The sequence below is a fragment of the Ciconia boyciana genome, chromosome 9 (genome assembly GCF_034638445.1).
Source record: "Ciconia boyciana chromosome 9, ASM3463844v1, whole genome shotgun sequence".
Lineage (NCBI taxonomy): Eukaryota > Metazoa > Chordata > Aves > Ciconiiformes > Ciconiidae > Ciconia > Ciconia boyciana.
The window spans coordinates 39,386,732-39,401,269 of NC_132942.1; the positions used below are offsets into that span (position 1 = coordinate 39,386,732).

A 14,538-nucleotide genomic window follows, 5' to 3' on the forward strand; every position below is an offset into this window, starting at 1 on the left:
TCCATCTGCTTTTACATACATTTTGGCCTCAAAGTAAAAACAGGAGATATGGCGCTCATTAGTGGCAATCAGTGCACTGTTCAGTGCTGGTACAGCCTCTGTAAAAGCAACCTGTCCCAGCTCAAAACGGGAACAGGAATTTCAGATGAGATTTGAGAACAAGGGGGTGCCTTATGCTACAGCCAGCTTAAGTATTAAACACATTTCGTAAGCAAGGAGTGCAGCCAACCCTATCACTACACTTTTATAAAACTGACCTCAGTCAGTCCCTACTGAGATGTGTCTATGTGACTTGCTCTCAGAGCTGCTAAGGAGAATCTCTTGAAGCTTCTTAAGTTCTTTAGAAGAGACATGGCACAAACTGGACTTATGATTTTTCTACTCATAAGTATACTACTGCTGGATCAGACCATCAGCGAGGCTTCCAAATTCAAAGCCAGGAAGCACAGCAAACGTAGAGTGAAAGGTACTGGGTTTTAACTGGGAGGAGGAATAGAAGCTTATAAACTATGCAAGTTTACTATGTACTTAAATAACATTGCATGAACCAGAAACTAACCTTATACAAATGCTTATTAACAAAGGACAGTTGAGTCTATATTATATCTGTCTTTAAAATATTTTATGTGAGTTAGCAAAGCTAAAAATAAGGTGGCGGAATGAGTTATGGAAATAGAGCTGTATAACAGTTGTAAATATATTGCTCTGTTATGCCTATTCATCTCTGTCGACGTTATTTAGGACTCAGAGGTACAGCTGAGAGGGGACTCTCTCTGATCATTCTTAGTTACATAGTTATATTGACTAAGATCAGAAGAATCGAAATTCATGTATATATGGTGGAAAAAAGCAGAATAAAATATTCAGTATCCAAGGGTTATTATTCAGATTTTTGTACCACTTCCTAATTTTAACAGAATGTCTGTCTAATATTTGTGGAATATTACTTTACCTGTGTGACAAATACTAACTGTGAAATGGCAAGTCAAACTAATGAAAAAGAATTAGCAGAAAAAGGTAAAGCATAAATTCCCAGAGCAAAGCTTACAGAGCAAATAAAAACCCGCTGAATGTTGTTTGGAAATGTCTGCGTATTTAATTTAAAGACTTATTTCTAATAAGAGGATATGATGGAGGTTACACTAATGGCAAATATTTAAACTCCTGGTCAATGAAAAAAACGCAGCTTTAATGAAGCCATTGTACAACATGATTACACTGCTCTGGAGCTATACAGTTATATATACTTCCTTCTCCTTTTGAATTTCTATAGTTTTTAGCTTGGTGTCCTAAGGACAGGCTGCTTAGACAGTTGTTTTGCCAGCACATTTGTCTGTCAACCTTCCACAAACTGAAACAATTTGGCAGAAGAATGGAGCTCCTGAGGATAAGTTTCCCAAAATTTTATGAAATTCAGAATGAGGGGGGAAAAAAAAAATCTGCATTAGTGTCCCACTATAAAAAGGTTGCACCAGGAGCTCACCTTGTTCTGCTTTTTGCTTCTTTTGAAGCAGACAGGGGACATAGAGAGGCTACTGTGAACTGGGAATTGCAGGGAGGAGCATGGATTGAGGAACTGGGAGTCCTGCCTGGGGAACCAGGGAGTCACGAAGAACAGCTGGGGTTATCCCCACAGGCAGTAGAAAATATGGAAAAGAGATGAGCTTTCTGGGGTGCAGCTGGAGGATTAGGTGATGTAACACAGATCTGTAGGAACTGTTGTTTTGTTAGTTCTGCTACATGTGAAAGAGCTCATTTATTCCTCATATTCATTACTGTGGCTTCTGGAAGGTCTGGGTACTGCTGCAATCAAATTGTCATCTTGTGCAATGGAAACATGCCTGCTAGTTGTTTGATGGTGGTGGAATATTATAATGATTAAGAAAAAAGAATGGAAAAGAGGACATGAAAATGGGGTTACATGCAAATTCTTTTCTTGTCCCACCATCTTCTTGGTGCTTTTGTAAGTGCTACAAAATGGTGATTCAGACTGAATTTGCGTGACTCAAGTCACCAGGCCCTCTCTTTACTGAGAGAGAGGAAGGCTCCTCCTAGGGAGGGGAAATTGTAGCTCAGCAAATTTGTCTGCATACATGCAGACTGGGAAGTTGGATTATATTAGTTGTTCCTCACTGTGTTAGAACAAGAGTTGTGTGAAACTTTCATGCTCACAGAAATAACATTTCTTTGAATAAACACAACTTGTCTCTTGCTATTATTTGTATGTCATATATATACATGCCATGGCATACAGGTTCAAAAGTAAATAGACAAATTTTGCTGTAAATTAGATACTGGCCCGGTAAACAATGATTAGCTGCAACAATCCATGGTTTTCAAACAGTTACCAGGACACAGTCCAACTGAAAGTGAGATTTAAACTATGAGGGTGAAAGGTAAAGGTGGGTTCCTCCTGTTTTTTATAGGAACCCTACAGGAATTCTTTCATTAAGGAAAAATCTTTAAAAGAAATCCAAACATATCTCAGCAGTGCAGAAACCCATGATATTTTGAAACAGCTTTTAACATTTTAAAAATATTTTTCTTTTTGCATGTGTATCTGTTCATTTCTCTATTTCTTTTATTTAAGAAAAAGATGACCTAAAGACCCAGATTGACAAATTGTGGCGAGAAGTAAATGCTCTGAAAGAAATGCAAGCACTTCAGACAGGTAAAGCAGCTCACACTGGTCAATGGCTTCCAAAAGTTATCACTGCCTTTCCTCTCTCCTTCACTCCCATCCTTCTCTTTAATGGGGATTTGTGACTGAGAAATACAACTCCTTAAGAGCATGGTATGCCATAGCTGTAATGGAGAGACAAATGTTGAAGGAAGCATTCAAGTAAAATCAAGTCTGAACTAATGGCGTACAAGTGACGATCCTTTGCTAAGAGCAAGAATTAGTCTGGAGCAAGAACTACTTTTGTATTTGCTATGCACAACCCCAAGCTGTGATTTTAGGTATAATCAGACAAAGGCAACACAATGAGGGTTGCTGGGTTTGAGGGTTTAGATGGTCAATGAGTTAGGTCCCCAGCTTTGATATGAACATGGGCTAACTATCAAGGCAAAAATATTCATGGAAAAGGCTGAGAATACCCCCAAAATTGGGAGCTAAAAGGACTGAGCCCTTTTAAAGTATGCAGCTTGTGACATTCAAATGTGAATGTTGCCATAAAACTTCAAAGTGATACCCACTGTGGGTTCAGAAATATCCCATATCAATGTGCAGAGTCCTTTAAGTATTTAAACAGCCAGATGGAAATTTCCAAACAAAATAAGAAGGGTAAATACACATGCACCTACTAGACAGTTGTGCTTTTTCACAGCTGTTGACACAAAACTTGGCATTTAAACATGTACAAGAGGACACTACAGAGGAAATTACATCATTCACATGAAACAGAACATATTTTCCTTCAGGATGGTAATATCTGGGTTGTCCTGTTTCACGTCTTGGGTTACATAGAGCTTTTTGAGCTTCACAAAATATTTTTATTTTAAATTTCTTATAAGACAACTTCAGAAATTTCTTAAAAGAGGGAGCCTGTACTAGACAAGTAACTCTTGTTTAAAAGTAATTCTTTTATTGCTTCCAGAAGGAGCTTGAGAGTGGCTAAGCAGTGGCTTAGAAATGAAACCAGAGCCAGGAGATTTCTATCCTCAAAACTTATTTTAAGCTATATTCTAAATTCAGAACCCACACTGTTCAACTGGATTCCAAATTTGGCAAAAAAAGATCTATCACCCCTCTAGCTCTGACTGCGTTTATTAATGGCCTTGTGATACTTGAAGAAGGAGCTGCTTTTTTTAGCTTACGGACATCTCCAAGGCACACATTACAATCTGATTTCTTCTTTTGCTTGAATTTCCTAGGTCTCCTTTCTACATACCATGAAATGTTGCCACATGCCATTTAGCAACACATACTTTCTCCCTAAAGCGCGCCAGTCTCCAACATTACTGCAGTATTGTTGAAGTAGATAAGGTCTCTCTGATCTTTCCCATGAATATAAATTTGTTAAAGAGTTCAACATTTAGCAAATATGTTCATTACTTTTCTTTGGCCATTAGCAGTTGGAAAGGATAAAATTTGAAGGATAAGCTCTAATATAAAGTGACCACCCTGAAAATGCAGCTAAGGAATGCAGTGAATACTACAACTGGAAATACTAAAAAACTGAGACATACAGGATATGGTCCAAAGTGGATTTCCATATCCTGTTGATCAGATACATAATTACTTTTTTACAAGAACAGATGACAGGAATTAGAAACAGATTATAGAAAACATCAGGACAGAAGATTTTTTCATGACATATTTCTAATATAAGTACAAGATGAGTTTAAGCAATGAATTAAATAATCTGGAAGTAGTCATATGCAGGATTCTAAAAATAATTGTTACAGGAGTTTATTCAAGGCCTTTGCTACCTTCCTCAGCTCAGAAGGAACACTCTTTCGAGGAGGGTTCTCTTCTTGTAAGTATTTTTCTTGGGAGAATCAGTTTTTCACATATCTGCATTAGGAGAGCTGGAAAGCAAAGTTTAAGGATTCACTCCTGCAAGCCTGCCCACACAGACCTTGGGCTGGAAGAACTCTGACAGCAGTTCTGCAAGGCAATTCCAGTTACAGAGCATATGCCAAATTAATGTTCTAGTACATTTGGACTTTACATCAAGACCTCCCTGATATGTTCCAGTAGAACTAAAAGCAAACAGATTTATAAATGCAAATGCTTAGATTATTTGGTTCAGATTGTCATGCAAGCTCAGTAATAAGTGTATACTTTTAAAAAGTGTTTATAGATTTAAGTCACTTTACCTCATTTGAATTTAGAGTTTGAAGGGATAGACTTTGCTGGAAAGCCCAGAAATTAAGAGCTAAAGAGGTGAATGTGTCCTCTTCTGCAGGTGGAAATATACTTTTATCAACCATCCAGGCAGAGATTTGCATTATGAATTGCAAATAATTATTTTTCTGGTGAGCAGGACACATTTAAAATAGCACTTTTCTGTCCTGCCTTTGTTTGCTAAGAACTAGGTTTAGTGAATTCATAAAACTTTGCTTTTCTTTGGCACTTAAATATCATAAATATGAAAAAACCTTTAGATCTGTCTCTTTACTATAAAGCCTAGTATAGATTTCCTGATTACCAGCTCACATCTGCCAACAATACAAACATCCATACCTCATCCATTCCGTCAGTTTTAAGACTGATGAAATAAGGTAAAAATGTGTGAAAGCAGGACTGTTTGCTAAAAGAAGACATAGGATACACTGACAACAGGCCTGGGTTATATTTTAGCATTCTGAAACAGCAAAATAAAAAAAATCCTTGAGAGAATTACATTGCTGGAGGGAATCTGGGGCTCAAGATCATACTTGAGGTTTATCAGCATAAACACAGGAAAGATTCTCCAAAGCACTTTATGGTGTTAAGATCACAGCTATGTCTGTCCTTCCTCTTAAGTGCCTCTTCTCTGGAGCAGCTATAAAAGCATGCCCTGCTTTTGGCTGTCCCTTGTAGTCCAAGGTGCTTTGCAGAGCGCCTGTGAGCAGTCTGTTCAGAGTTCCCAAGGGCACGCTAACATGCTGGCTGTGTACAAGGTCCTATGTGAACATGAGGAATAGCAGGAAAGTCTGATCTTACTGCTACTTTCAGGCCCACTCTGTGGAGGCAAGAGCTTTTCACCTGCTGAAGGGTTTGTCTGCTTAATTCCCAACATACCTTTAGAAAATTATCCTTTTAGGAAACATTATTCAAAGCTATAGCCCAAGCTTTTACTGAACATGCAAACCAATATCTATTCACAGTCTGTCTTCGTGGGACAAAGGCCCATAAGAAGTGCTACCTCATATCAGAAGGCACCAAACATTTCCATGAAGCCAACGAAGACTGCATAGCCAAGGGAGGGACACTGGCTATCCCAAGGAATAACGATGAAACAAACACCCTTCGAGATTATGGCAAGAAAAGTATGCCTAGAGTGTCTGAGTTTTGGTTGGGTGTCAATGACATGATAAACGAAGGGAAATTTGTTGATGTCAATGGCATGGCTCTACAGTACTTCAATTGGGATCGCGCCCAACCAAATGGGGGGAAGCGTGAAAACTGTGTCTTTTTTTCTCAGTCATCACAAGGCAAGTGGGTGGATGAAGTCTGCCGTACTGCCAAAAGATACATTTGTGAATTTCTGATCCCATAATTACATATATAAATGACATTGTCCATGTTTTGGGTTGTTAACATGCAGTTTTGCTTGTTAGTAACCCCTCCCACTTAGACAGTGGCGAGTTAAAAATATCCATCTCCTGCATTGTACTCACTCTTTCCTGAAACACAAGTTTTCTCTATTAATTTATTTTCTATTCAGATGCTAAAAATGTTATGTTTAGTGAGTGCTCTCATTATGTACAGGAATATATATTATGTTTCCACCTACATTGTATCATATTTTGGCATATTAATTCAGCCTGATGTTCAGGTTGCTGGAATTCACCTCCTATTTCTGTACTTTGTATCTCCATGGTAGGATAGTATTTACTTGAACTCAGAGCTCTGCTGAACTTATTGAAAGTTTACAAAAGATTGCTGTATGGTGACATGTGCCAATATAAGGCATAGGGATCCTTTCAGTTCCAGTGCTTAAGAGGGACTTTGGGATTATGTAAGCTCCTGTGAAAAATGGCCATCATCCTTATAGAGTTTAACAGGATGGATCTGTGACCAAGAGTTTTACCTATGGGTTAAGAAAGCCAAATGACACAGAAAAATCTGATGTTAATTTTTAAACTACACTGAGTTAAAAGTGATACACTACTAGAAAATGGGGGAAGTAGCTGTTCTAAAACATCAGTTAGTCTAGACATGTTTGCTTCTAAATGTCTCAATTATGGTTAAATATTAGATGTCATTTGGAACATTCCCATAGAAGAAACCAGCCTGGGACTAGATCATGCCTCTACTGTGTAATACCTAAGATGTGCAAAAGCCTTCTCTCCTGCAGGATCAGGAAGAGGCTTTATAATTCAGATGGTAACACTGCCTGGAAGCACAAGTAGAGAGGAAGGATCCCCTTTCTGGGCACATCATCACTGCTCATTCACCTCTCTCTACATGGCAGGCAGCACACCTGATTGGCACAAACGAGTGGGGCCAACCTGCGGCTCATTTGGCCACATGCAAGTTTTCCCAATTTAACACCTGACATTTGAAAATGGAGTAAAATGCGCTAGTTATTTTTTGCTGTTCTTAACCTCACAATAGAGATTTGCCTTCATGTTATAAACAGCAGTTTCTCTCTTGTGTAAAGGAATTTCATTTAAATATTTAAATATATTGCTGCTTGGAGGCTAATTCCTACTTTTTATCTTTTAGTTGTGCAAGATTTTCTTAAATTATGCAATAAATTTGTGATTACTGGTATTTAATTGTAGTATTTTTGACAGCTTATGCATACACGTGAAGGCCATGCTTTCCTAGGACTTTTCTTGAAGATTCAAAAGGGGTACCGTCTTTGGGCAGATTATACTATACTTTTTTTTTTTACTAGTGTACCTACATGCCACAGGACAAAATTTGGATCCCTGCTTGCCTACGTGCTGCATGAGATACAACTGTTCAACACACCACTAATGTGTTGTAATTACTTTCATTTTCCAACACTTAATATATTTGTAAAATAGGCCTGATTCCGAGTTCTCTCACTTAGCTCCTGAGTTAAAATAAAGGAGCAAGAAGTCCCCAAATATCTCCAATTTTCTTTCAAAATCTACCAACCTTTGCTAAAGTTGGGATCAATATTCCTTTTACCTACATTTTAACAACTAAAAGTCTGCAGCAATTTTATATGGCTTCTTTACCTCTGGCTTGTCTGAAATAAATCAGCATCTCAACATATCCCTGCAGCTACAGTCAAATTGAAAATTCACCACAAATTCCAGAACTTGTTTACCTTTGAGGAGTTTATAAATTTATGACCTATTCAATCTATGTCAGCCAAGCTTCTAAAGTTGTAAGCAGGAATTGAAAATGTTTATAGATATTATTGGTGGACATTTATCAACGGGTGGATACAGATACCAGAGACAGAAATAACTATTTGTTTAGTAGTGATTTACTGCAGAAAGACAAAACCCACCATACAGAAATCAGTAATCAATTTGAAGATTCCCAGCAGAATGCTTAGTTAAGAAATAACAAAGGGACATAAAGTAAACAAAGGAAAAATGATGGAGGAAAACTCAGGTGGATAGAGTTGGAGAGGAGATGGTAGGAGGATAAAAAACTCCTCCAGAAATGCCTGCAATGGGAGCAAGACAGACAGAAAACAAAGTAGAAACACAGCAGGGAGACAAACTTTGTCCTGTCAAATTAACTGCCACTATCTTTCCTCTCAATGACCGAATGTGCCTGTGCAAAGTGACCTCAGAGTGTGGATGAGTATTTGCTGCCTGGTGGGCCTGCTCTGACCCGCTGCTGCACCAGTTCTTGTCCCCAGACCTTTACTCCCTGCCTTTCCTCTCTCCTGATAAACATGTGGTATTGCCCATCTTTTCCATTGAAGCAGATTAGGCTCCCTTCTCTACACCAGTCTCCAGCAATTAGTTTCTGAAATCCTCTGAGGTCTCCCAGTGACTTTTTCTCTTCAAATTCCAACTCTGGGTTCCTCATCTCTGCAAAAGTCACACAAAACTGTGCACCAGGGGCCCCTGCTCCCCAGTACATGCATGTACAGCTGGCAAAAGGGATGTAAGAGCCGGAGTTTCCTGTGCAGTTGGGATATTCTGCTCTGCAGATGGGTACTCTCTCATGGGGGTGGGCAGTCACGTAGTGATTTCCCATTTGCACACTATAGTCATCACGGTTCAGTTGGGAATTGCTTGGGTGACTGGAAATTCAACAGGACACACAATAGCAATTTTTATACACATTGCTGCAAAACCAACAACAGAAAAAGCTCCAACACTCACACCTAGTGGTATAACAGGAGAATGCAGAGTTTACAAAGCTCGAAGTACCGCTTAAATGCGATTACTGTAACAAATACTGCTTCTAGTTGCTTACTAAAGGAAAAAGGCTAATGTAACATGTCCAAACATCTACTAGCATCTTTGCAAGAAAATAGAAAATAAAATTTTTTGAAAGACTTTATAGTAATTTTCAAAAGTGCTTACCATTCAGCTGCTAAGTCTACATCCTTTTTATTTTTTTATGACAAATATTAGCAAATTTTTATTTTAGGCAGAAAAAAAAGTTTTGTTTTTTTTTCTTCTTTTAACTCAAAATGTTTCATGGACTCTATCTTGACAGACCAAGCAGTCATTGTGATAAAAACCTCAGGAATGGTGCCCTGGATATACGATATGACAACGTAAAAACGCCTAAAAACATTCCTCACATTGCAGCACACAACAGGTTAAGTAATATGTGATTTTTCTCCCCACTTATTTCATGTTTATATTTATCCTCCTACCTTGCATCTGATGTGTCCATGGATTTCCCTCCTCCTTTGTCTCACCCCAAGGGAGGTCTCATTCTTCCCCCTTCCTGCCCTGAAGGAACGCAAAGCTGGCTGTGGGCACCTAAGTGGGCGAGTTCCCTCCCCAGCCTTTATGACTTGATAACAGAAGATGTTCACAGTCAAGTTACCCTATGGGGTGGCACAGGGTTAGGTCAGCATTCTCCACTCCATCCCTAGGCAACTCATCTCTCACTAGAGCAAGACGCTGTCCCTTGCAGTGTTCACATCTCTTTGCTTCTGCCTTGCTCTGTGTTTTAGCAGTAATTTGTTTCTAGCATAAGGGCTGGTAGTTACAAGAGGTTGTCGGAAGGAGAAGCTCTTTCTTCCTGTTCATTACACATGATATACACCCAGCATGATTTGGTCTGGCTTCAGTTGCGCTACATCTCACAGGATTGTCAACAGCTCAGCTTCATTCCTCCCTCTCTCTTTTTGACCACCTCAGCCCTGCCTGTGTATATTAATAAGGCTGATCCTCATCCTAGTGAGCCTGCTGACACTGCCTGCCAGCAAGGGGAAAGCAAGGTGGAAGAAAGACTGTCAGCACTAATGTCCAGCTGAGAGCTTCGCTGTACTACAGAGTTACCCTTCTTGGTCTACTCCTGAAGGGAGAGTTCTGATATTAGCTGAGAGGTGCTCAGGAGCATCTCCCAAGCTTTTCAAACTGCACAGCAGAGCCCAAGGCTTGCTGATTTGCCCCTGACCTTCATTAGAGAGCTTAGTGGGGAGTATAAAGCTCAAAGTAGAGCAGTTTGGAGTTGGAAGGAAGTTACAATTCCAAGCCAAGCCCAGAACTGGCCCTACACACAAGAATGTAAGCACAGTACTTTTATGTACTGGTATTTTCACCTTTTTCACCTTTCTCTCTTGACTTTTACTCCTTCCATTTATTTTTCTCCATATGCTCTTTCCATAGTCTTCACGTATCTGCATTAGCCCCCTGGAAAGGAAAATTTTCTAGGAACATAGAAGTTTGCTTTTGTAGCCAGGTCTCTAATTTAAAAGACTTTAAAGATCTATTCTGGAATACTCACCCTAGTACCAGTGCAAAATTCAACCTTGTTAAACTCCTTCATCCATCAGCAACATCCTAGTACCTTGTGGGGCACTGAGTGTTTCTGAGGCACTGATGTTATCGCAGTAAGCTCAGACCAGTTATGAAGTCACCTGTTGCTATGTCACAGAGGCATATGATTTGTCTGAATCACACACTGCAACTGCCTAAATCTGGGTAATTACTGAAGGACAGCAATTGTATCTGTGAACAACATGAAACAACCTCAGAGAGCCTTACCTTTGAATAGTAACAAGCAAGGGAAATTCCTCTGTAGGAGCAAAGAGCCTCAGCTGGAACCTCTGCTCATGTTTAAGCTCAGCCCAAGCTTGTTAGCATACATCAAGCACCCATCCCCACTTGAATGCTTGGGTTACAGTGAAAAGTTCTCAGCTGTGCTTGAGGCATAGGTTGTCTGATGGATTCATGCATGCTGTGGATTTCAGCAGCAGAAGCTTTAAAATTGGAAAATAGTCAAATGTTTACTAACTAAAACTAACTGGAAATCCATTAAAATGTTGGGAAATGGTTTCAAATTCCAGCTTTCTTGGTCTTAATCTCCAGTTTAAGCCTTCTTCTGGGATTAAGCCAGCTCTACAGACCACAGAGATGGCTGTGCTATCGGGAAAGCTGTGTTCCTTCCACTGTAGGGGTGTTTATAAAAGGAGAAAGTCCTCTTGTAGTAGACTCCAAGATAGGGGTTTGGAGGATATAATCCCAGATAAAATTTTTGCCTCCCAGCTGGAAGCACCCTTCTATGCTCAGGAGACCAGGCATATGTGTACCTAGGTGAGCTCAAAGCCTTCAGCAGGAGCTGGATTAGCCCACTGGGAGCAGAAGGCTACTGAGCACAGGACGCAGATGGAGGTTACATGCACAGCCACCACCTGTATACAAAAAGCCTGTTTACTTGCATCACAGGTATGGAGCTTCCTGCCTTGCAACCTCTCTGAGGAGAAATGAGCTATGCAGAACAAAAGTACTATAGGGGTTTTGCTGTGCCTCATTTGAACTGCATGAGAATTTTCTTATTAGTACAAGCCTTGTCCCTCCACCTTTGGAAAGAAGCAAACAATCTGCTTCAAGGAGTCCCAAATCCTCTTACTGATCACTATCAACACATGAAAAAGGAGTATCTGCCATGAACCAGTCTAGCCTTACTGGTGACCAAGTAACTTGCAGTTAGGCTGTCGAAGATCACATTCTAAAATAAAAACATGATGCACAATCTTAGGTTGTTTGTATCTGTCCTAATAGCTGGATGACTGCTTACAAATTGAGGCAGAATTTGGCCCATGTACGCTTAGCTAAACCTCTAACAGTTCCAGCACTATTTTCTGGGAAAAAAAAGGCTTAACTATGCATACTTTCTTCTTTAAAGGAACTCTACTCGTTTTTCTCTTTATTTCTTCCCCTCTGTGGCCTGCAATTACTCCTCAAAGTTTGGAAATATTTCCTTTTTTATTGATTTGCTATTTACTAGATAGGAGGTTTTTTATAGACTTTCTCCTACAAAGCCTCCATAGCTTCTCTTTTCTTGTTAAATTCCATCTTGTGGATCCCTTTAGAGAAGGATAAAAGCAGTACTAGATCTTGGAAACTAAAAAATGGGTACCTTAGAAACAGTTTATTGCACTGATAAATATAACACCAATCTCACTTAGCGTTGTCTAAACCAAAGATAACTTCCCTGGAGTGATGGTCTTGATACAGCATTCCTCCCCCCCCCCGCCAAGTTTTAGGCAGGAGGGGATGGCTTGAGAGTATTTTAAAGATATCTTTGTTCTCTCAGGTTGCAGCTGTCTATAGGCTCAGAGAAATAGGGGAACATAGTATTGCACTGTGCCAGATAGCCTCTTCTCCTCCTCAGCAGCACCTGAGATGAGGGTACAGATGGCCAAACTCTCAACTTGCTAGGCAGGAATAGCCCAGAGGCTGGGGTGCATGCAGAGCGTTGCTTTTTTGCACTGCCTCTGCGGAAAAGAAGGAGAATTTATAGTACAGGGGTTTGAATAATCTAGTACAGGGGTAAATAATCTAGTTTGAGCAAACTTGTAACACTTGTGGTTTTTCTTGAGAAAATCACTCTATGACATTCAGAGTATTACTTTGGCTTATACTTGCAGTCAACTAAGTAGAAAAGAAGTTTAAAAACTTTGTTTGGTGGTGAATAAAGCCTGTTGCAGATACAGTATGGCCAGGCTTCTGCAGATGGCACATTTAATTAGACAGGCTACCTATAAGATAGATGAATTCAGACCTAAAACATGGGAACATGATACATGTACTAAAGCACCGTGATTTATTTTTCTATGCTTATGCGGAAGCAATGTGGAAAATTCCACAAACATAGATCCCTTCTGTCAGGATAGCCAAAGACGAATATAGGTGTAGTTAAAAAGAAAAGCAGCAGTGCAGAAGACTCTAAAGATGGTTTAGTTGTTAAAGTAAATGATGTACTTTTACATGAGCCATCTTTTCTCTGTACTGTATCACAGCTATGAGAGCTACTAGTAATTAAGAAACCCTTCAAAATGAAAGTAATCTCCTTCTCTTTAATTTAAACAAGTATAATGAAAAATAGCTTTTCCAGGGATACTGAACCTCCTCAGTAGCACAGTGGCATTTCTCTTTGTTCTACTAAAGTACTACATTATTTGCCTATGTAATGGTAATCATTTTGTAAAAATAAAATGTACATTCTTAGGGAAAAAGGAGCAGAAACCTCCTAATGTTGCATTATTAGGGCATGACCCAAAGTTCTTTAAAGTGAATGGAAAGACTCCTGTTGAAATCAAGGTGGTTTCAACCAGATGAACCCAAATGTTGAAGTACAATCTGCTTTAAGGCAAGCATTCTCAAGCGCTCCTGCAGAAGATGGCTGTTCAAAAGACGGTGTTGCTAGGTCCTTTTGCTTTTTCAGAAGATTCAACTGTAAATGGAAAGACTCATTCCTCCTTCAGTAGCAGTGAATTTTTCCTTCCCAGTGAAGGAAACACAGAAGCAGAACTAGGTCTTAAGTGGTGTTTGCTTTGGAGATGTATTCACTAGTGAAATCCTTCGGTCCATCCAGGGTGCAAAGGCCTGATCTGCAAACTACTGAAGGAAAAGGACTGGTTTTCAATTTACTTAACAGACTTTGGGTCAAAACAGGAACTTGTCATTCCTCTTCTATTTTTACTGGCTATCACCCTGACTTCATTTCTGGAGGTGTTTAAACTAGTAAATGCAGACATCAGCTCAAGAAGAAAAGGAGCAGCAAAACCCCTGATATTTTTCCTATGATTTCCCAGCCCCAAAGAGGCATGAATCCTCAGTGGGCTAAGGGGGTATCTCAGCAGCAATTGATTTAGTCTTCCAGCATAGCAGCGCCTGTGGGCGCTGGCTGCCCTAAATACCGATGCCATCTGCTACATCACCGCTGTCCCTCCACGGTCCCTGCTCAGAAATCACCGGGAGAGCGGCTCTCCTGCCGGCTCTGCTAGCACCCAGAGGGAACTGTTGGTGGGCAGGAGCAAAGGGATTTTCGGGGGAAGCTCTTGCGTGCTGCAGGAGCTGTTCCCACGCTGCTTTCGCGCTTCCCCCGTGCACGCAGACAGCACTCACCGCCCACCCGACGGCAGCTCCCGGGGCACCGAGCCGCATCCCGGGGCACCGGGACCTGCCGGTCCGGGAAACGCAGAGCTCCACAACGGCCAGCCCACTACGAGCTGGGCTTGATGATGATGATGATTATTATTATTGAGACGATTTTTTTGTCCCCCGAGGTCAGCAGTGATCCGAGATGTGGCCACGCCGAAGCGCTGGGGCTGGGCCGGGACGGCTCCGGCCCCCGGGCAGCCCCGGCCCCCGGCAGCGGCGGCGCTGGGGGCGGCCCCGGCCCCGCGGCCCCCGGGGCGAGGCGGTGCCGGGGGCGGCGCTGCGCGGGGCGCTGTCCGCCGCGCCCGGTGCTGAAGC

General features: G+C 40.8%; 1 protein-coding gene across 1 annotated transcript; it reads left to right on the plus strand.

Annotated features, from left to right (window-relative positions):
* Positions 1–351: 351 nt before the first annotated feature.
* CLEC3A (C-type lectin domain family 3 member A) lies at positions 352–6,209 on the plus strand. Its single transcript, XM_072873450.1, has 3 exons — positions 352–466; positions 2,591–2,671; positions 5,818–6,209. The coding sequence occupies exons 1-3, from the start codon at positions 352–354 to the stop codon at positions 6,207–6,209; spliced, it is 588 nt and encodes a 195-aa protein (XP_072729551.1).
* Positions 6,210–14,538: the final 8,329 nt, after the last annotated feature.

What these genes read in the sequence shown, in the direction of transcription:
- CLEC3A (XM_072873450.1), top strand. Translation starts at nt 352, where the DNA reads ATGGCACAAACTGGACTTATGATTTTTCTACTCATAAGTATACTACTG. An exon ending in CAGCAAACGTAGAGTGAAAG is followed by an intron (nt 467 to 2,590) that starts GTACTGGGTTTT and finishes CTTTTATTTAAG; the next exon opens with AAAAAGATGACCTAAAGACC. An exon ending in AATGCAAGCACTTCAGACAG is followed by an intron (nt 2,672 to 5,817) that starts GTAAAGCAGCTC and finishes ATCTATTCACAG; the next exon opens with TCTGTCTTCGTGGGACAAAG.